At 49.5% G+C, this 23,326-nt stretch overlaps 1 protein-coding gene across 1 annotated transcript in view; it reads right to left on the bottom strand.

The window, feature by feature from the left end:
• HCN4 (hyperpolarization activated cyclic nucleotide gated potassium channel 4) overlaps positions 1-23,326 on the bottom strand; it is a 143,389-nt gene that overhangs the window by 37,228 nt on the left and 82,835 nt on the right. The window contains exon 4 of the mRNA XM_014953846.1: positions 12,723-12,941. Within this exon, the coding sequence (XP_014809332.1) occupies positions 12,723-12,941 (219 nt within the window). The remainder of the gene's footprint in view (positions 1-12,722; positions 12,942-23,326) is intronic.

Below are 23,326 nucleotides of genomic sequence, written 5' to 3'. Positions count from 1 at the left end.
CAACCTAGATGATTCTATGATTCTGTGACCTGGCGGCTCAGCTCCAGACCAGTAAGTGATGTGCAGCACCTCCAAGTCTCAGCTGAGCACAGAACTCGCTGTGCCCGGGGCTGCACCGACCAGCAGAACACAATCCTGCCTTGGATGTTCACAGACAGACTGAGAGACCTTATAGTGGACTTTCAATATCTGAAGGGTGCCTATAGAAGAGCTGGGTAGGGACACTTTGCCAGGAGGTGAAATGATAGGACAAGGGGAAATGGTTTTAAATTGGCAGGAAGAAATTCTTTGCTGTGAGGGTGGTGAGACACTGGAACAGGTTGCCCAGAGAAGCTGTGGCTGCCCCATCCCTGGAGGGGTTCAAGGCCAGGCTGGATGGGGCTTGGAGCAACCTGGTCTGGTGGGAGGTGTCCCTGCCCAGGGCAGGGGGGTTGGAACTCGATGATCTTTGAGGTCCCTTCCAACCCAAACCATTCCATGATTCTATGAAGGACACACACAGACAGAAATCAGACAGTTATTCACTGCTGCAGTGTCCATGGCAGCTTCACTTCTCCTCTGTGTCCTCCCCTATGACGGCACCTTTGCTTTCCCACCCAGGGCTGCCAGGTCCAGATGTTCTTCACCTTTTGCTGGGTCCCTCTCACCCCGTGCACTCGTGCTGTCTAACCTGGCCGTATTTTTACCTAATGATTTGCCTGTCCATCGTGTCATTTTAGAGGGGAATACAAGGGCACACAGACCGATGCCAGAGCAGTATTTGGGGATGAATGGTGCTTTCTGTGAGCAAATGACACTTCCTCAAGGGCACAGGTCTGTAAGTGGGTCCACTGCAGAGACAAGGTGTGTGCATTGGAATGGTCAGAAAATGGTCCTGAGCACGTGCCACACTCAATAATGCTGGCAAAAGGACTGTGCCTCCCCCTTTGCCATCCCCTCTTCTCCCTGACAAATCTGTCCCTGAATGTCCCTTTACTGCAGCTTGTGCTGAAGTGCCTAATTACCAAACTTCTGCTCGTTACAGCCCTCCCCTGCACACACCGGTGTCAGTCAGCTCTGGGTACAGTCTGTGCTGGCCCTGCCTTGCATGCTAACGACTCCATCTGCACCCGAGAGGAGAAGGAATTACTCTAAGAAGCCAAGGTGGCAGAGGGGACACTGGGGGTTTCCTGGCATTTCCAGAGCTTTTTGTCTGTAGCCGGCAGCAGAGGAGCTGGCTCTAAATATTCATGATCCCTACAGCATGATCAAAGTCAAGCAAGTCACCACCTCCCCACCAGGAGCCGGGCAGGGAGGCGGGCGATGAAGGCTGTGTTTGATTATTTGCATTGCTGAGGTGCTGTAGAGACTGGCAGGGACTTGTGTCAGGGAGGGGGAGACACACAACCACGCCAGGTGCTGCACAGTCCGCAGCTCGTCAGCGAGGAAGATGAAGGGAGAAGAAACCAACGCCTCAGTTGTGGACAACTCACTGGTCTGAGGACTCCGCGGGTTATGCTCTCGAATGCAGAATGTTAAAGGGCTTGGCTCAGACCTAAACATTGATGTCTGCTACCACTGGAGGTGCACTGTAGCGTTTGAGCCATCCGTAGGACCTGGCAAATTGGACACAGGACGTGCAGGACATTCATTATGGAAAGGGAAATCATTAAGCACTAGCTTTTGATGACTCAGGTTGATGAAATTGATCCTAAATCCACAAACAGTTCTGCTTGTTTTAATGCTGCATTTTTGTTGAACGAATTATTTGCCAAAACCATCACCTTATACTCTCAGTTTTAGCCCCGTGTCTTGAATGGGAACAATGACCAATGTCACAAGATCCTCTCATTGCCTGCTGCCAGCCCCCTGCCCGCTACCCTGCTTCTCTCCACCATGAGTACTTGCCATCAATCTTCATCTGACCTTTGCTTCCTGGGAGAAATACCCCCAGCTCCTCAGACTCACAGGCACAGGTTGGATGGGGCGACTCAGACTCTTTGCTTATTCACTACTCTACACAGATTTATGGCTTTGTAACAGAGAGCAATAAATTACTGCTCTGCAAAATCCCTAGGGCTTGTCAGAGTCTCCTACAATCACTGTCCCTAGATAAGGTTCTGCTTCCGATTACAAATTAAAAACGTGGTTATAAATGAAAACTGTAAAATAAGAAACCATATTTCTCTGTCACAGTTAACAAGAGGTACACATTTTGGCTCTCCTGCCTTCACTGCTGCTCCCTCCTCTCACCCAGGCCAGCTGGAGAGTGTTGTGGGCTCTTAACCCTCCCCTGAGTCGAGATGGAGTCCTGCAGAGGCACTCAGAAACGAAAGCATCGACCTCTTCTCTCTACATTTGAAAAACTGAAGATTCACCTGGGCTTTTCCCCCTTTCCTTGGAGCTGCTCAGCCAGGCCACCACTTTTGCATTGTCAAACACCAACAGTCACTCACCAAAAGCCCACTAAAAAACTGCCTGAGGGAGAGTTTTTCCAAGTGTCGTGGGATGTCCATGTCTCTTCTCAGCTCTAAGCTCTAAATGAGATCCAGTCCCGAGGTCACCACCAACACAGCAATGGGACAAAGCAAAGGGGTAAGGGTAATCGTGTGGTGAGCACCACCAGCAGAGTGCCTGGGGATTAAAGACTTTGCCTGATAACCCTGAATTTACACGTCTCCTTTTTTTTAACTGAGGCCCTGACAGTGTGCAGATCTGGCACTCTCTGAAGCCTCTTCCTGCCCCCTCGAGCTGGCACCCCTTTGAGAGCCTTTCAGACGTGGGCAGCCCTAACCCACCAGTCCCTCTTGCCTCCTTTCTCCCTTGAACTTCTCTGTTCCATCTTCCTACTCGTCTCCATGTCCTCAGCCTGACCTGTGCTCAGAGGAACGCGCAGAGATTAGTGGCCTCTCTGAGTTCAACTAAAAAGACTCATTTAGGAATTATTTAAATCTCTCTGAAGACAATTGAGTCCATTTAAATCCTAACTCATTTTCTTAAGTCTGTTTTTCCTCAAATAAGCCCTTGAAGGAGGTATTAATATATCAAAAGGAAACCATTTAGCTGAGTATTTTTCCTTCTAGAACTGGTCTCTTTCCCCGGTTGTCTCCCCACTCCCCTCCCCTTCTGCTGAAGCTCAGATCATTCACAGTCCAAAGGGAACTAGATATTTTTAACTCCTTCCATGCCCTTAATCTCTATCATAAACCCTCCTCTCTCTGGCAGTAATAAATCACTGGCTGAAAAGGCTGGACTATATCCTGTGAGACCGGAGTAAGATACACATGAGCAGCCACGATGTGCAAGGCTGTGGCTCTCTCAAGTGGGTCAAGGCTTCATGGGGTAAAGATCAAGCCATGAGATCCACCAGACAGAGTGTCTTGATGGGACACAGTTGCATCTTTGTTTTATTTTCTCTGATCTATGATTAGGATTAAACCAGTGGAGCTCCCCAGCACTTAGTAGTCATCAAAAGCAAACAAATGCCGAGTTCCATTTATTTGTCTTTTAAGCCATTCCTGTTCCCACCCTCAGGATTTGTTCTGTGGCCAGATATACACCTTACTCAAAATGATCAAGATGCACATTCTCCTGGAGTCAAATGACTCCAGGAGTGAGTGGTTTAAGGGAAGAAAAGTGAATTTTTGAACACAATAAAATCACACCGACAATGCTGGTGCGATCTTAGTTGGTTTCCCTTTGCAGAGCTCCATGCTTGATCTTATTTAGCACAAATCTTAGCAGATATAATTTTGCTCTTTTCTCTTCCTCTTCTTCGGAGGGCTGGAGCACCTCTCCTGTGAGGACAGGCTGAGAGAGCTGGGGTTGTTCAGCCTGGAGAAGAGAAGGCTCTGGGGAGACCTTATAGCTGCCTTCCAATATCTGAAGGGAGCTACAGGAGAGCTGGGGAGGGTCTCTTTGTCAGGAAGCGCAGCGATAGGATGAGGGGTAATGGTTTTAAATTAAAAGAGGGGAGATTTAGATTAGATACTAGAAAGAAATTCTCTGCTGTGAGGGTGGTGAGAGCCTGGCCCAGGTTGCCCAGAGAAGCTGTGGCTGCCCCATCCCTGGAGGGGTTCAAGGCCAGGCTGGATGGGGCTTGGAGCAACCTGCTCTGGGGGGAGGTGTCCCTGCCCAGGGCAGGGGGGTTGGGACTGGATGATCTTTAAGGTCCCTTCCAACTCTAACCATTCTATGATTCTATTAATTGCACTGAGAACAATAACTGGAACAATAACTTTATCCCAAGTCTGCCAGCACTTAGGAAGGCAGTTGGCTCTACGTACATACCCAGGCTCATGAGCACTGTCCTGCTGTTTTCCAACAAGGATATATTTGAATTCATGAAATTAAATGTGCCTAGGGCTGGCTTCTTCATAGCCATAGGGAAGGGATTGAAAGGAGCTGTATTTGGGCATATCCTGTCCTTCCCATACCCCCCCCAGCCCCCAGGCAGCCAGAGGATGGGGTCACTGGTGAGGCTTGAAGCAGGAGCTGGATTCCTTCACCGAGGGAACCAGGGGAAACTCTATGGGAACTGGGAAATAGGAAGACAACTGGGGTGTTGGGGGATCAGAGTGTGGTCCAGGCAAATTGTAGCAGGCTGTTTAGGAATTGGTGGTTATTTCAATACCAGAAGAACTCAGACGACATCCAGCACTGCACCAAAGATTATCAGGGCGACTTTTGCTTTCTGATTAATGAGCTAAATTGAAACCCACGTCCATCTACTCTTCAGCTTTGGAAGCTATTCAACAGCTACCTCCGTTCTGCAAGAAGCTTTCCACAATGTCCTGGTTCTGAGTTCTTCCAAAGACTGGGTTAATTTTTGTACCACGGCACTAGCTCAATTTGCTACAGGAAGATGATTTTTAAGCATTGCCTGTTACATGCTGAAAAACATGGAGCACTTTTCCCCTTACTGCAGTGATACCTTCAGAAAGTATCTTACCTAGAATCAGGCGCTTTATCTCTCGCTGTGTTGCAGAGACCACAGACACCAGCAGAAAATTCTTGGAGCTTTTTTTTCCACTTTCTAGACAATATTCATTACATTGAGGATGGCTGTACTGATCGGGTGCTGTAGCTGCCTCCCCTTGCTGTTAATCAGTACCTTTTCAGGCCAGGATTATGCTTCAGATGATCCCATTTCTGGGCTGTGAGATGTCAACAGACTGAGTGGGGTCAATTATGAGCCTGATGGAAGTTTATTCCCTCCCATGGGAGGAACAGTGGCCACAGCCAGGGAAGCCCACCGTGGGGGATGGCAGTCACACCCCCAGAGGACGTGGCCTGGCTTTGCTGCAAGCAATGGAAACGTCTGACAACTTCCTGGGGCCTGGGAGAGCAGATCCAAGAAGTTTGGGACAAATCCCTTTGCATTAAATGTTGTGGGCAATGCCCCATTTGTCTGCTCTCACAGGTGCTCAGCCTTAAGGTTTAATCCTGCGCGTCCCCTCAGGGTGGTGCAGTGATGAATGTATTATGTACAAACCTCACGGCTACAGAAACAGCTTGTTTTCCAAGACTAGCTCCAGCCTGGGAAAGGCAGCCAAGGAGAATGCCTTGCTGGGTTTGAGAAGTCACATCCTAGAGTAAGTCAGTAGTCCAGCCTTTTTGGACCTGGTTAATGAACCTTTCATTATTCATTAAGCACTGTGAAGCTCCTATCACAGGATATTTTGGAGATGTCAGGTCATGTCACCGCATCCACATATTTGGAGGCGTGATAAGGAAAAAGAGACCACCATTACCCTCATCAGAAGAGCAGAAGGAGCAAGATGAGCTAAAATCTGCCACCAGACAAAGGCTGGAGACAGAGAAAAGGGAAGGGTGAGTCGGTGCAATTTGAAATCAGTATTGCTGGGAGCAGCCTTTCGCCAGGAGAGACAGCTCAGCAGGGAGGCTCAGCTCTTCGCATGATGATGTATTTATTTATTTATTTACAGTTCAAGTGCCAAAATGAATTTCAGAACTGATAATGAAGTTTGAAATCCCACACTGGGATAGGAAGAACTGCTGAGGCAACAGCACTTTCCTTCCCGTGACAGCACACAGGCAGCACTCGTGCCTGCACAAGCACTGCTCGGACCAGGCTGTCATCCATCCACACTGCTCAAAGAACAGAACTGTCTGGCTGGCTTCTGCTCCCAGAAATAAGATGTCAAAATCCTGGCCGTAATCACAGTCTCTCTGATACAGCAAACCCGGGCGAATCCCCAACGTAAACCTGCTCTAACAGAGGGGTAAACGGTTTCAAGGAATAGTAAGTTCCCCAATGAAATATTCTTGCAAGAACAGGAACTACTCAGCCTCAGATTAGTTAAGACTAAAAAGGGAAGGCAATTTGCACTGCAAGATGTTTTTAAATGAAAACATTAGGTTTTCATCCAGAAAACACGTGCATTTCAGAACCAACCCACCATTTTTTCATGAAAAAGATTAAATAACCTTAAAGAATTGACACAAACTTCTGGTTTTTTGGTTGAGCTGAACTGAACAAATCATTATTTAAACCACTGCATTATCTATTTCTTCCAAACATTCCTCTCAGACTGAGATGGATGTGGTATCTGTAGAAGCTGCCTCGCAGCTCTGGGTGCAGGGCCTTGAGCCAGCCACTCTCACCGAGCCTTGGCTGCTGGCTGCCTGAAAGCACTCAGGGATGTTAAACCAGAGTCAAAGGATGATGTAAGTTGGAAGGGACCTCTGGGGAGGGGATGATCTGGTCCAAATTGCTGCTCAAAGGAGGGCCAGCTTCCATCAGGTTGTGATTCTCTGGCAACCACCTCGGACCTGCTGTCACACGTGGGTGGGGATGCAGAGGAGGTGGGGATGGGGGACCATTTATTATCCCAGCCATTTTTTAATCTGTCAGATCCTTCCTGTAAACTTAAACTGCATTCTGCTCCTTGCACTTGCTGACTCCGGGCTGCAAACCAGGCAGAAACCCCAGTCCTGATTACAGAAGCAGCTACCTAGAGGCAGTGCTGAAGACACGGAGCCCAGTGCACACCAGAGGCCCCTGCTTCTCCACACAATCAATAAAGCCCATCATTTATTCGCCCTGTTACCAACCCCAAAAGCTCTGATTGACAGTAACACGAGACATAATAGTTCTCAGGCCATCTCTCACCAGACAGAGGTAATACGTGACTAGTGCAGTCATGACAGGATAAAGCAAGGCACTCCAAACTTTTTCCAATTAGGAATTTTGATTAAATTTTGCGTTTGATTAAATTTTCCAGACACTTTTAATTTCTGGAGTGCTGCACGCTCCCTACCCTCTCCTTCACACACATTACCAGACAAGTAAGGAAGCTTTGGAGCTTTCCTGACATCCAGAATTGGGATGTTATTAGCTCAGGAGGGGACTTCTGCGTATCCCTTTGGGCTCTAAGAGTCTGGGAATGTCACCTGAGAACCTACAGACATCGGTGGGCAATTATTTTGGGAACAGCACTTCAAATCCTGTCCAGAGTGGTAATGAACGTGAAATCTCCTGTCTAAGAGATGGAGAGATTTGAGATTTGAGGTTTGTGGCAGAGTAGATGTGGGAATAATGGCAATTTTTGCCCAATTCCACTCTAACTGAGCACCTGACACTAGTTAATATATCTGTGCTGTGTCGTCCCCAAGGTAGCACCGGCTGAGCCAACCCTGGAGCCACAAGAACATAGCTTTGGTACAGTGCTGGGCCTGGGTTAATTAGCTCTGCTTAAAGGAGGGGTGGAGGGGGGCTAATCAGCAAGGGCAGGTTGCCAGGCTAATGTGATTATACTGTATCCAGGACCACAGCTAGGATCTCTGCACCAAATTCCCTGCACACTTTCATTTGGAGGCAGCTCAGGAAACCCAACTGCACAATAAAACGGCCTAAAACCACAGGAGCAGCCACGAAGGGTCAGGCTGAGGTTCCGCTCGCCCTCAGGCTGGTGAAAAGGCTTGAAATGCCCATAGTTGGACAGTAAAGTGCTTTTTTTTGCTGGGAGAGCCAGAGCATGGGATAAAACTATGGGGAGAAGGGCTGGCTCAGGAGCTGAGAGCTGATGTCACTAGTGTTTCTGTAGGATTTATAAAGTGGTTCTTTCTTTTAGCGTTACCTGCTTGTCCCCTTGCAACTGTGCTCCTTCAGAATAATGACAAGAGAATATGCAAGTATCTACCCCGTTTCAATAAATGTTTTCAGAACAAGAGGCATTGACTCGACTGTTCGGGGGAAGGAGGAGCAGGGGAATGAATGTGGAGAGCCGAGAATGCCAGTAGCAGACAGATCTTGAGGAGAGATGAGGCTCTGGCAAGAGAGATTACGGCTTTGCCGGGCTCTGCAATGCTGACAGCAGCAATTCCTCCCTCTCCTCAGTCATTCTTCCATGTGTACCTGAGAAGATAACCCGGGAGAGCTGAGCTGCTCTGCAGGATGCCCATCGCTGCGTGCGTCCTGCTGGGATGGGGGAGAGGAGCCCGGAGTCTCTGCTCCCTTCCAAGGAGCAGGGCTGCAGCAAACAGCATAATCACCCTCCCAAAAGCCTCAAGGTTACGGAGTCTGCTGGGGAGGAGGAGTGTGTGTGTGTGATGACTTGACAGAAATATTAATCCAGCTGAGCTTTGGGATTAGAGAAAGAAATTAATAGGGGAACCTGCAAAAAGCGTGAAAATAACTTGCCTAACAGTCTAGTTTATTCATCTCCTGGGCAAGAAACACTCTTTCTCTCTTGTGAGCCACAGTTACTGCAGGTTGTGGGGTAATTTCGCAATCAATGATGAACTTACATGTTAAGGCTTGAGCTCATCCAAGAATAGCTGAAAAGGGCCTTGTGCCTCTGCTCTTGCTTCTGGAGCTCCTTCACCAGCCCCCTGCACCAGCTCTGGCACCTGCTGGACTCTACAGTAAGGTGATTCAACTCACTAATCTGGGAGAAAACTAATCCAGAAGAAAGAAATTAGCTCAGTAAAGGTCTGAGAAGGATGAAAGGTGGGGCATGAGAGGGAAGCGGTGCAGCTGAGAACAGTGGCAGGAGCACTGGGGGAGAACAGGGATGGGAGGCTCCCCCTCTTTGGGCAGAGCTGTCAGATCAATTCAGTTATAATATGGACCAGCACAACACAAAGTTGGGAAAGTTTTCTATCAGGATCCTTCAGAATGGACTTGTAGTAATATTCTCTCACATGTAGGAAATACACACCAATCTTGGGTGCAAAGATATTTTGCAGTTAGACACCTGACTGAGGTTAAGAGACAAGAGTCAGCTCCTGATCCCACATTGACTCTCCCCGTGACCATGGGTAAGTAATTTAGGGCATAACACACTCTGCAATGCAAGATGGGACAGACGGGTCCCTTACTTTGCCTCTGGGACTGGAAATAGAACAGCCACTTCAGAGTGCCAGATCTAAAGAGTATTCTGATTTAGAGCTCTTTAAGGGAGGCACAGAGCCAGGCTGAGATGATGGCTGTGCCAGTTCCAGTGCCTGAGCTGGTGTGAGTGCTCAGTCCCACACAGGACTCTCCACTTGGACTCAGAAACCTCAGCACTACGCTGCCTTGGAGGGTGCAACTTCCCTTTCCACACTCTCCACGCTTCCTACTGTGCCATCAACCCCATCCAGCTTCCCCACCCTGCAGGAACCAGCACAGCATGAAGTCAGATGCTACAGGAGAAGATTTAGACAGGACAGGGATTGAGTGTCCAAACGGTCGATGAAGCCAACCCAGGGTGAGATGAGCCTACTGCTGAAGCCAACAGACAGCACATTTTGGCTTTCATTCCTCTTCTCAACAGCCCTGTTTGTACAAGGGAAGAACAAGTGGGTTTGGCAGAGATCTAGACAGTAGGAAACCTCATCACAAACTCACTCCTGAACCTTGTCCTGAAGGTTGCACGAAGCAAAGCCTGTCCCTACAGTTACTAGCTATAACCTTGGCTCTTTTTACTAGGTTATTTCTGCAATTCCTCTCCCTCCCCGCTGTCTCCCCTTTCTCTGGCTGCTCCCAGGACAGCTGTGAGAAGCTCTGCAGCCTGAGCCCCTGTGGAGGTGAGAGGCAGAGCCCTGTGGGCAGCTCAAAGGTGCACGTACTCAGCAGAAACCTCCAAACTGCCTCCTGCTTCTACCAATCGACCCGCAAACTTGGTGAGGTTCTTCGCTTATATGCTTCAACAGACACATTGTCCCATGAGGACTGCACTAAATTGAGTTCCAGGGCTGCAAATCACGAAGCAGCCTCATTTTAATCACGGCTATTCAAGTGCTAAGGAATGCAGAAAGTAAATACATATTTGTTTTAAGGCCATCATTTGTCCCGTTTGCAAGAGGAAAATGAACGCACTCAATCCCTGAGGCTTTATTCCCAGGAGAATACCTTGGGAAATGAACCTGCTATAACCACTACATGTGAAACACACCCTTCGGTAAATCCTCTGCCCACTCTTTTGTCACAAAGCTTTTCTCCTGGATCTATTAACCCTTTCATGCACATCTCCAATTCTAGTCAGGCTTTAGCATCTCACACCCCAGCCGCGGTGTCTGATTTCCCTGAGCACCGTCCCCTCAGCCTCCTCTTCTCCAAACTAAACATGCCCAGTTCCCTCAGCCTCTCCTCATAGGACTTGTTCTCCAGGCCCCTGAATGAACCTGCTATAACCACTACACGTGAAACACACCCTTTGGTAAATCCTCTGCCCACTGCTTTTGTCACAAAGCTTTTCTCCTGCATCTATTAACCCTCTCATGCACATCTCCAATCCTAGTCAGGCTTTAGCATCTCACACCTCAGCCGCAGTGTCTGATTTCCCTGAGCACAGACTGGAATCCAACTTCCAGGGTCAAGTTCTGCCCTTGCCTTCAGACCTGGCTGGGGAAAAAATAAATTGTAGTGCCCAGTCCTGCAGGTGTAAACTTGGCTGCGGCTCCCTGGACCAGGTGGTTGGATTTGCAAATCAGTCCTTGACTTCTACGCTACTTCAAACCCATTTGAATAAATACTCTGCATACACGGATTTGATCAGTTTGCACTCCTAGTGCTGCAGTGTCCTTCTCTTTGGCATGCCTTGCTCTCTATTAGAATTAGTCCAGCCAACCCGCAACACAGTGGTAAAACTCTATAGAAAGCCCAGTGCTCTAATTGCATCCCAGTCCTCCCCGCTTCCTCTCCTGGGCTTTTTCTCTCTTTAAGCTCTAGCAGCAGTTTGAGACCTTCCCTATCCCCAAAGTGTGATTCAGTCTCTGGTCGTCTTCGCTCTCACTCTCTGTGCCACCACAAGGTCTGCCTGTGGCCTAGTGTTACAATTCCCACATCTCTACCCCATTCCGAGGCCATCCAACAAATCCTTTCTCCCACCTCCTCCCATGCAGCCCTGAGGAAAGGGACTTGGGGGTGCTGGTGGAAGAGAAGCTGGACATGAGCAGGCAGTGGGCAGCTGCAGCCCAGAAGGCCAATCCCATCCTGGGCTGCATCAAAAGCTGCGTTGCCAGCAGGTCCAGAGAGGGGATTCTGCCACTTTACTCTGCTCTGGTGAGACCTCACCTGGAGTATTGTGTGCAGGTCTGGAGCCCTCAATATAAGAAAGACATGGACCTGATGGAGAGGGTCCAGAGGAGGGCCACAAGGATGATCAGGGGGATGGAGCACCTCTGCTACGAGGACAGGCTGAGGGAGCTGGGGTTGTTCAGCCTGGAGAAGAGGAGGCTCCGGGGAGACCTAATAGCAGCCTTCCAGTACCTGAAGGGAGCCTACAGGAAGGCTGGGGAGAGCCTGTTTAGAAAGGCCTGCAGTGACAGGACGAGGGGCAATGGCTTCAAGCTGGAGGGGAACAGATTTAGACTGGAGATGAGGAGAGGGTTCTTCACTGTGAGGGTGGTGGAGCACTGGAACAGGTTGCCCAGGGAGGTGGTTGAGGCCCCATCCCTGGAGATATTCAAGGAGAGGCTCGACGAGGCCCTGGGCAACCTGGTCTAGTTGGGGGTGTCCCTGCTGACTGCGGGGGGGTGGGACTAGATGGCCTTTGGAGGTCCCTTCCGGCCTGGGCAATTCTATGATTCTATGATGCTATGATGCTATGTAGCAACTTAAAATTTCACCTTTCTTATGCCTGGGCGTGCTGGTCATACTTAACCCACTTGAACAACAGCTCTATCATCTAACTACTATAATAGCCTTAAACCCAGCACCACCAGTTACCACCGCTGCACTGGTAACCCGACCAGTCGTGACATTTCCCTCTCTGCCCTACATTAGGCCATTCAACAACAGCACAATTAATTTGATAGCTACCTGGGGAACCTGCTCACAGCTCCTGAGCTTTGATCTGGGCTTTGGGGTTTGTCAGGGAGTTTCACTCATGAGCACTGAAGTGAATAATCCGGATCCTTTTAAAGAAAGCACTTGCTAAACAAAAGGTGCATGTTCTGGAACGTTCACTTGAGACTTGAAACAAGATCTCGGGAAGGAAAAAGTGACTTACAGTTTTAGATACCGGTGCCATTGACAATGTTGATCTAAAAAGACGGTCAGAAACAACAAAAATCACCCACTTGCCCTACTATTATTCATCTGATCTTGCATCTATTTCTTCCTGAGGGTCTGTTTGAGTGAAGGGATGGGTAGGAATTACCAATAAACCGCCGTGGTGACAAAGACACCGCACTTTTGGCCTCTCACACGGGTCAGTGACAGCCCTGGCTTCCTCCAGACAGTGCACAAACCAGCCCCGGGTCACGTAAGGGTTGTAAAGCCCAGTCCTTACCTTCTCCTGGTACTGCCGCCGGGAGGAGTCCAGGGACTGGATGAGGGCCGTGGCGTGGCCGATGAACATGGCATAGCAGGTGGCACCCACAATCATGCTCAGCATGGTGAGCCACACGTCTGACATGCCAACGGGCGCCTGCTGCCCGTACCCAATGCACAGCATGTGGCTCATGGCCTTGAACAGCGCGTAGGAGTACTGCTTCCCCCAGGAGTCGTTCTGAAGAGACAGACAGACAGACAGACAGACACAGCTTCAGCAGTGGGACAAGGCATTCTCAGGGATGAACATATTTCAGAACAGAGTATCTACCATTAGACCCAAAAATCCATGTTTAAAGCACCTTTACGTGTTAAACAAGCAATTTCATTCTCTGATGGCTCGGAAGTGCTTGGCACACTCAATTTTAATAAAAAAAAAAAAAAGCCCAAATTTAGTCACCCAATATTCATAGAATCATAGAATCATAGAATTGCCCAGGCCAGAAGGGACCTCCAAGGGTCATCTAGTCCGACCTCCCCACAGTCAGCAGGGACACCCCCAACTAGACCAGGTTGCCCAGGGCCTCGTCGAGCCTCTCCTTGAATATCTCCAGGGATGGGGCTTCAACCACCTCCCTGGGCAACCTGTTCCAGTGCTCCACCACCCTCACAGTAAAGAACCCCCTTCTAATCTTCAATCTAAATCTGTTCCCCTCCAGCTTGACTTAACTGACTTTAGCGAGAGTTTTTTTACAGATTCCATGCACACTTTCCAGCAAAACTTTCCAGAAAGGAAGCCACCCAGGCTGACGGGCTGGTAACCTGGGATTAACTGAGGGGATGCACTGGGATTTGTTCAAAATGACCCACATGTGGGAGAAGGAACCGAAGCAAATGATTACTCCACTGGGAAATGGACTTGAACAGAGAAATGGTAAAAGACAGGCTGAGCAAGGTTGCCAGCAGGAAGATCTTAAGAGTGGGGAAAATCACTCCCAGGCAATTTAGGAAATGGTCAGGATCTCGGGTCATTATCTGAAGAGATGGGAAGGGCAGAAAATTAAGATGATAAAGTCCAGGCAGCAAGTTCTCAGTGTGAAACAGGGCTTTTTTCAGGGAGCTGAGAAAACTACAAATGGTCTCATTTGAGAGATGCAATAAACCATGGTGAGAAGCCAGCTGAGGTCAACGGCTTCTTTTGGACACCCTGTGCTCTCCCCCTCCAACTAACACAGGACGCACCTCAGCAATTACATCATGGCATAGGGAGAAAAAACAGCCTAAGTTTCACTATTATTCTGATTAGCCTGAGCTCACAGAACAGCTCAAGGTACATTTACTATTCTGTGGGTATTATATGCTAGCAAGTCCTTGCCACAAAACCTTGTAAAGTAAATGCACTGTCATCACACACTGCTATTACAAGGTATGTGAAAAAATACCTCTGCTACAGTGACATTCATTGCAGCACATAATCTGTCCATTCATCAGTCTTCTGGCTGTTCCCAGGAAGGTGTTAACATTATGGATATAGCTGTGCAGACACACATACCGTGGCAACTTCGAAGGTCATTGCACAGAAAGCCTGGGTTGGGGCTTGTCAAACAGACATCAAGAATGTTGTGAACTCCATTTGAGAGATGCAGCAGCCGCAGCACCGGCGACCAGCGACACTGGGAGCCCTGGAGTTTACTGGACACCTCCTTGGAGGGGGTCTACCCACCATCAGGTGGAGGGGCTGATGGCCTCTCTGCAAACAGCTCTCGGGGCGTCACTGATGTAGATGGAAATTTTTCAGTGAGCTTACGAGCGGTAAACAGAGGGAAAGCCTCCTGTTGCTGTTTGTGAGCTGTGGCAAAGAGCTGGGACCTCTGGAGAGCGTTAATGCTTGGTGAGGAGATAAGCACAGAGACAAAGACAGGGGATAGTGTCACCCTGGCCATCTTGGGTTACATTATGCAACACAGGCCTGATTCACACGGCGAGGAGAAGGGCAGAGGACACAGAAGTGGCACATTCACAGCCCCAGAAGAGAGGGCTCCCTGCTGGCGCCGGCCTGTCTGGGCTCACCTCCCTAACAAAGCTGGAACCTGGTCACCTCCTGCACTGGAAAAAACTACACTCGAGCCAACAGAGAGAGAGAGACGAGGGACAGCGTGGCCATTGGTGTCTCTATTCCTGTGTGTGAGGAGCCACAGCCCAAAGTGCAGCCAGCTACAGAGGAAGGCAAAGAGCATGTGCATTCTGCTGCCTGGACAGGAAGGATCCAGCAGGATGCAGCAGGAAGGACCAAAGGAGTGACTCTGTTTGCTCCTTTGCCTCACCCACATCTATGCTGTGGCTCCCAAAGTCCTGGCCAAAGAAGTGTGGGGTGTCTGTTTTTCCACCACCCAGGTTTTGTGTCATGTTGCAGACCAGTTTCTGACCTGTGAAGGCATCAAGCACCTCACACATCTCCCATAAGCATCCCTGTGTCTTCACTGTTAACCTGCACCTCACACATCTCCCATAAGCATCCCTGCAACTTCACTGTTAACATTTAGAGCCACCAAGCTGGTGAGGGGTCTGGAGAACAAGTCCTATGAGGAGAGGCTGAGGGAACTGGGCATGTTTAGTTTGGAGAAGAGGAGGCTGAGGGGAGACCTCGTTGCCCTCTACAACTCCCTGACAGGAGGGTGTAGAGAGGCAGGTGTTGGCCTCTTCTCCCAAAGGGTGAACAACCAGACCAGAGGAAATGGTCTGAAGTTGAGGCAGGGGAGATTTAGATTAGATATTAGAAAGAACTACTTTACTGAGAGAGTGGTCAGGCACTGGGTCAGCCTGCCCAGGGAGGTGGTGGAGTCTCCATCCCTGGAGGGATTTAAGAAACGTATAGACATGGCTCTTCAGGGCATGCTCTAGTGCCCAAGGGTATTGGTTTATGGTGAGGTGTTGAGTGTGGGGTTTAGTTGGTGGGTGCGGTGTTTTTGGTGAGCGTTTGGTGGGGTGTTTTGTTTTGTTTTTTTTGTGGTTGGACTTGATGATCTCCGAGGTCCCTTCCAACCACTAAGATTCTGTGATTCTGATTCTGTGATTTCCAGCAGCCCCAGTCCCTTTCCCTCAGCCCTGTAGCACCAGCAGTCACAAAGGCAGGGCCCCTGCACTTAGAGAATGGCAAATACTGTAAAATCTATGTCTTTAGCCCATCTATTGCCCAGGCTTCATCAGGAAAATCATCACCCTGAGACAACAGGCAGGAGCAGTCTAACCTCTGCTTAAAATGGTGCCTCACCTGTAAAGGTGGGCAGCACATTCACAGCTTTGCTGGGGCCGAAGAAGCAGGGCAGGGGGACCTGGCCCATCCTTCCTCATTAAATTAATTCCTTTCCCAGGCAGGCACTTCTCACCAGCCCCCACAGAAATGCTGCTGTTCCTGAGTTCAGTGTGGCAGTAGTTTAACAGGGCAGCACAGCTCCGCAACACAATTTGAGAGCATGGAGATAAAAGAAACACCGAGCTGAAATTCCAAAGGGAATTCGGGGAGACAGAGTAAGAACAGCTGAGCTGGAATTTGCTATATGAGGAAACTGGCTGCCAGGGTCTTTAATGGCAAGGAATGATCAGAGCCTAAGAGGAACATCTGGGTCTCAGGCAGGTTCAAGTTTTAAAAGCCATTCTTCCAGCAAACTGCTGCTCAGGAGCGCTGTTTGCGAGGAAGCTTGCCAGTGTTTTGTAGGAATTAGTCATCCAAAACTACAACATCCAACATCACCGAGCCCCCGGAGCCTGTAGAAATACTTGTGGCTCCCTGGGAACTCTATACTTACAAGTCACAACCCCAAATCCCATCAGCAGCAGCACAGCTCCTGGCGAGGACAGCCCGCGTTGTGCCAGGCTGAGGAGATGGCTCAGCAATGACAGGCTGAGGGCTGAGAGCTGGAGGAAACCACGGAGCCTTTAAAAAAAGATCCTGAGCAACGTGGTCTGCTGGGAGAAGAGATCAAGGGCTGCTGGAAAGGAGGCATTTTTCACGAAGGGGAAACCTTTCAGAGCAATTACCTTTAGGACACAACCTCTGAGCTCTTTGAGCACCTGTAAAAAGCGCTGGATCCTCACGGCACAGTCCAAGGGATGACTCTTTGCTTAGAAATCTCAGTGTACCTTTAGTTTTTAGGCCTGCTCTACAGTCTTTTCTTTGCCACAGAATAAGAAGCAGGTCAAGAATGCAGTACTTTAAGCCAGACTAGCAGTAGTGGTTCCACTGGCATCATGGTGCCTTATACTGGTACAGCTTGTTTCTGTAAGAGACATACCCCTACACTCAATATACCATTATACTGGTCACCATGGTGGGAGGGTTGTTCTGCTTCAAATATACTGGAGTGGTTCAAATGGTCCATTAGGGGAGGCAAATGAGGCCTTAAACTACAGAAAGAAAATGACTCCTCGTTAACCAAATCTCAAAGCAAGCTGAAATGGAGCTCCAGATCTGTGCTTGAACACAACCGAGAGGGATGTTATCTCAGCCACATGCCAGGCACTAAGAGCATTTGCAAAAGGGAGTTAAAACGATTTGGAAGCGGTTTCTCAGAGTAGCTTGTTTTTAACATCCACATTGGCAGGACTAGAAGGGTTTCTTTGGGATTAGTGTCTGGACTGCAATGCCTCTGCTCAGATCCACCCTTCAATGCTTGGAGACACATTCCCAGAACTTCCCAAAGGCTGTGTTGGGTTCTCCAGTACCTACGGCAGCACCAAAAGAAACAGTGCAGTGTCCCAGGATGTTGTGGGTCTGAGGGACAGGTGAGTGAGCCTGGTTGAACCCTCCCAGAAGAAGACTAGAGAGAGAAAAGTAATGACACAGAGAAGTACTGGCAAATTCTTGGGGTAGGGGCATAATCCATGGGCAAAATGTTATGCCCGGCTCACACCGCTAATATTTTGCAGTGTAAGGAGCCATCTGTAGCCAAAGGGCATGTTTCAATCTTGTGAACCCCCACATAATAAGTCTTATGAGGAGAGGCTGAGGGAGCTGGGGTTATTCAGCCTGGAGAAGAGGAGGCTGAGAGGAGACCTTATTGCCCTCTCCAGCTCCCTGAAAGGAGGGTGTAGAGAGATGGGGGTCGGTCTCTTTTCTCAAGTCACAGGCGCAAGGACAAGAGGAAATCGCCTCAACTTACACCCGGGGAGGTTACGGCTCGATATTAGGAAAAATTTTTTCACTGAAAGGGTTCTCAGCCATTGGAATGGGCTGCCCAGGGAGGTGGCTGAGGCCCCATCCCTGGAGGTGTTCAAAAGACGGGTTGATGTGGTGCTGGGAGGTCTGGTTTAGTGATGATGCTCCTTGTTTGTTGTGTGGGTGTCTATTTTTGTCAGTCAGGTTGACGGTTGGACAAGAGGATCTTGAAGGTCCCTTCCAACCTAGAAGATTCTGTGATTCTGTGATTCTGTGATTTGTCTCAGCAGTGATCTTATCTGGCCACAGAGTCCTCACTGGGTTTGGTACTGCACACCACTTGTGTCAAGCTGTGAAATAAGGCCTCTGAACATCACTGCCCTCCCCTGGACAACACCGGGCAGGGAAAACAGACCTTTCCATCCAGTTGAAAGGAAGGGAATAGCGGGGACAAGAAACGAAGATGATGGGTCAAACTTCACAATGGACAGAACCTGACCGTTGTGGGCTTATCCCCAAGAAGAGCTTTGCATGGCCTTCATTTAACAGAAGAGATTTTCTTGGGTCTCTGTGTTTAAATTGTCCCAGTCAGCCTTGCCTGGGACCCCCACCCACGCACCCACTGCTCCTGGAGCTCCATTTCAGCCCAGGCTTGAGCTACCTCTACTTCTGCCCAGCCCCGGGCCCTGAACGTATATATTCCTTGTTTCCAGCCTTGCCTATCCCTAACTGGACTCCCTGGGTAGACCCCAGCCATGACTGTCCCCCTGCCTTCGCTGGAATGAGGAGTGGACCCTCTTACCACCCCTTCTGCTCTGCCCACCCTGTTTCGGACTGGTAGGACTGTGCCCTAATTGGCAAGGGCACCGTGCAGGGGTCACCCTTGGCTCCTGGCTCATAACCCATGATGGAGCAGCCCGACTCTTGCTGCTCCCTGACAGATTTTATAAAACATGCTGATCTACTACACAGCTTCATCTGGCTGCTGAGTGTGAGGGTACGAGGGATCTGCCGGACCAGAGGCTTGGGGAGAGTTAGGAATGACACAGGAGATCCATGCAGGATGGCTCTGTCTTCCACAACACGTGCTGCATCCATCTCTTTTCCTCCTTTTTATCAGCAGCACTACAAGAATGTGTTGGGGGGCAAGGAGAGGGGGGGGTTAAGCTCAAAACCAAAGCCACCCACCTCCTTTTGGTAGAAGGGAAGACAATTAGCATTTCCTATGCAAGGTCGCTGCATCTGACATGGGGATATTTGCCTTCCCTGCAGGGTTTATCAGTTCAGCGCGATACCCAAGGGAGGAAGCCACGTGTTTCCAGCAGCTTTCAGGTCTCAGCAGAGCTCAGGTTTCTCTGCTGAGGAGCTGCCAGGAGAAGGTCTCGGGGAGCCGCTGCCGCCCGCGCACACGCCGCTCTGCAGCTCGCTCACCAGTGCTTCTCCTTTTAATAACCTGCCCTGGAGGGAAGCTAATGCTGAAGCCCCTGAGACTGGGGCTCAGCAATTAATGCTGAGAACATCCTTCCCTGCCATTTCCGAGCCAGTTCAGACAGAAGTCCTACAGAGATTGTACTCCTCCTACAACTGCTAACGGTGAAAAATGGAGCACGTAGAAAACACCAAGATGAATTGGACCCAGGGATTTATGGAGCCCCTGATATGATTTTGGCAACACCAGACCCTTCACGAATCCCCTGGAAGAGGATCAAACCTTTCGGAAGCAGATGGGAGGTGATGAATCTTCTTTCCCTGCTGCATCGGAATCAGAGCTGGCTTTATGGACTGCCAAGTGCCTAGGTGGGAAACTCCGGAGCGGTGGCAGAGCAGCACCAGCATACTCAAGGAGAAAGCCTCCAAAGCATTTGTCACCTCACTTTCAGCTCCCCTTGGCTGTAGCAGCCTCAGAAGATTCCTTTTTTCCTTATTCCATCCATTCCATCCCAGCTTTTTGGCTCCTGTGTGTAATCAGGGCAGTTGTGCACCAAGTCTATTTATCTCCTCAGAGCTGTGACCAGGTCAGCACAGAATGTCCCAAAAGCCAACCTACCAGCTCTGTCACAGACAGATACCATTCTGGCCTCCTACCTCCTAACCTGTCCCTCACCATCAAGATCTTGGCACCAAAGTCAGAGAACAGCCCAGATCACTGTTGTTTCCTGACTCAGTGGCCTCTCCTATTACTTCACTGTAGACCACAGGCAAATTGTTGCTCTAATCATGGCATCCACATCCATCACTGGTCCCAATGGCACATCTGGAAATCTTCTCAGAAGATCAGAGGACAGAACCTTATTGTGAGAAGAAAACTATCTGATTCCAGAAAAACTAATTATTCCCTTTGTTAAATGTTCTAAAATCAAGCAATTTTGGGGCTGCATATTCCTGTACAGCTTCTGGAGTGGAAGCCACCTGAACTATAGGTGGGACGTATAACCATCTCTCCAGTCCATCCCAGTTTCCTGAGGCTACATTTCTGAGACAATCACTGGGATAATATATATATATTTTTTTTTTCACTTCTATGAAGTGGAGAAAGTGAAGGTGATTTAACTGCAGAGAAGAAGCAGAAAAAATCACACAAGGCAAGTTTAATTCCCAGCTTCACAGGCTCTCAAGGCTGGGAAGAGAAGTACTGCAGCACGAGGCCTTGCCTGGCAGGGGCAGGCTTCAAGCTCTGGCTTGAACCTTTCCATCCTGCCTCTCCTGGAGACTCTGCTGAGCCCTCCTGCCTGTGGGATGGATCCTTCCCCCCTCCTCACTCTCGCTGCTAAGAAGGGTGCTTGGGATAAATCTTTTATTTCTTTGCCCTCTCTCCTGCCACCTTTCAAGACCCTATGCCTTCATCTCTCAGCACCTTGATGGTCATTTTTAGGCTCTCATCATCGCCTGGCCCAGGTAACTTTTTATAGAATGAATAAATTTAGCTTTGTTTCCCTATTCATCAGGCTCTGATCCCAATATATTTGCAGCTCTGCAAGTGAAAAGTATCCAAGAGCCAATTTACACTAGCGTGTGCCGTGCATTTGTGCAACCTTCTCAGTACAACCCCAGGTGACAACCTTGTTGCTTTGACTCTTCAGGTCACTTTGCAGCTTGTGTTGCAGCTCTGCTCCTCTGGCCTTCCAGCCAAATACTCTACTCACATGTGTAACTCTGCAAGCTCAGCTTTTGCCTCTTCCCCTGGGGCTGGATGGGAAAAAACAAGGGAAGTTGGTGCCGTCAGATGGCAGCCTCCACCCAAAGCTTAGGATAAAGGAAATGTGGTTCAAATCTGCTGCTCTGAAGCTGTCCTGCAAGGGCACCATGGCCAAGTCACTTCAGCCCACGCCGATAATTTCTGTCCTCACCTCTGAGCTCCCTGGGATGAGGAGCTGGATGTCCTTTTGAACCTGAATAGCACCAGCACAATGGGGCCCCGATCTTTCATTGCTCCTGCCATATAAATAATAAAAAGGCAGCATGGGGGAAGAGAAGGCAGCTGCTGCATGGGTTGTTCTTCTGCTGTAGATAAATAAACGGTTCTAGTCTCCAGAACTGTCAGTCTGGCACCTCTCAGCAGCAGGAAGTGAATGATTATTGCAGAGGGAAGAAATGAATAAATAAACACCAAACAGACGACTTTTTCATGGATGCTCACTCTTCTCAGGCATGGGCAGCATGTGCCCACAGCTCTGCACGTGGGAGGCATGGGTAGTTGGCCGTTCTTTTATACATTTTACATTTGTTCTGTTCTGCCCGAGTGCCTGGTTTTGTTTTTTTTTTTTTTTTAAAAAGAAGAAATTGGCTGGGGGAATCTGGAGGTTAAGAGCTGCAATAAGAGGCAATTTTTTCAGCTTTGTCAGTTTTTGCTGCTTAATCAACTGGACATTGTCCCTTTGAATAAAAGATCCTGAATTCTCAGCGAGATGGTTGAAAGGTACCATGAACTGCCCGTGCATTTACCATATGGTGTAACCCTCCCTCCCAGCAAAGAGCAGCAGCTTGGGACGTTACTGGGAAGTCTGGCTGCTGATCCCATGATGGGAAGCCCAACGGTGGCTTGGCACAGTGTCCTGGGTCAAGCGACACAGGGCTAACTTCTCTTCTAATGCTTGGAAAAACCACACTTTTAGAAGACTCTGGTGTCTGAATTTGTGAAAATATTTGCTTCACAGCCAGCTCTGGGATGTGGGATTCAAGGTCTTGGTGTTTTCGAGCACCCCAGGTGCGAGCCCTAGGCCCTTCACTCAAGCTGCCACCAGGGGTATTTCATACTACGAATGTCACATTCAATATAAATTAGAAAGTTTGCTGGGGAGTTTCTCTCTCCCTCAATAATATTGGTTCTGAGAACTCCTTGCCCTGGTGCTGGAGCCCTGAGCCCTTCCCTTCCTCCCGAGGCCGCAGTGCCTGCAGGGTCCCGCATTCCCGAGGCCGCAGTGCCTGCAGGGTCCCGCGTTGGCTGTCCCTGTGGGGAGGGCACGGCTTCCTGCTGGTATAATTGGCTGAGTATAATTCTTTTATATCTTATATTAGTATCAAGATCGATACTGGTTCTTCAGCATTATTCTTAATTATTTAGTCTCATCCTATTAAATCTATTTATATTTCAACCCTCATGTTTCCTTGTTTACCCCGGTTCCCCTTCCTGGGTGGGGAGGGGTCATCGGGTGAGAGAAGAGTTGTCTACATGACCATAAATTATGGTGGGTTCTCAAACCCTGACACAAAGTCTATCACAGCCCACCCTAACGAGGTATTGTGGAGCTCCCCAGGGAGCAGGACGGGTGATGACACTGACCCTTCAAGGGGATATGGAGCAGAGGCTTACCAGTTTCCTTGAGACCAGCAATGGGAATTGGGGATCGGCCCCAGCTGTGGCTCTAGGACCCCCTGTGCCTCCTGCCTTCGGCTCAGTGTGCCCAGATCCCAGTGGAAAAGCGTTTCCATCCTTGCTCTTTGCTGTTTCCTGCCAGGAGGGGGAGCCTGGCTCCTGCCTTCTGCTGCAGGCAGCCAGCAGCGGGCTCTGCTGGGGCTGCTCCCTGCTCTGCAGCCCCCAGACTCCTCTCCTTGCAGAGACCACCTCCAAGGAGTCTCCATGCCCATGGTGACACGGTGACAAGTGCCTCCTGGATAGCGGAGGAAGGCCCTAAACGGACGTGGGAGGGGGAAAAGAGACCACCTCCAAGGAGTCTCCATGCCCACGGTCACCCTAGATAGCGGAGGAAGGCCCTAAGCGGACGTGGGAGGGGGAATTGGGAAGCTGGAGGATGCTGAAATGGTGATGCTGGGATGTTGGACATTGAGGTGCTGGAGCGGGTCCAGAGAAGGGCGACAAAGATGGTGAGGGGTCTGGAGAATAAGTCTGATGAGGAGAGGCTGAGGGAGCTGGGGTTATTCAGCCTGGAGAAGAGGAGGCTGAGGGGAGACCTTATTGCTCTCTCCAACTCCCTGAAAGGAGGGTGTAGAGAGGTGGGGGTCGGTCTCTT

The sequence above is a fragment of the Calidris pugnax genome, unplaced genomic scaffold (assembly GCF_001431845.1).
Source record: "Calidris pugnax isolate Ruff unplaced genomic scaffold, ASM143184v1 scaffold237, whole genome shotgun sequence".
Classification (NCBI taxonomy): domain Eukaryota; kingdom Metazoa; phylum Chordata; class Aves; order Charadriiformes; family Scolopacidae; genus Calidris; species Calidris pugnax.
The sequence above is the reverse complement of the archived record's forward strand: the minus strand, read 5'-3'. Positions and strand labels throughout refer to the sequence as shown.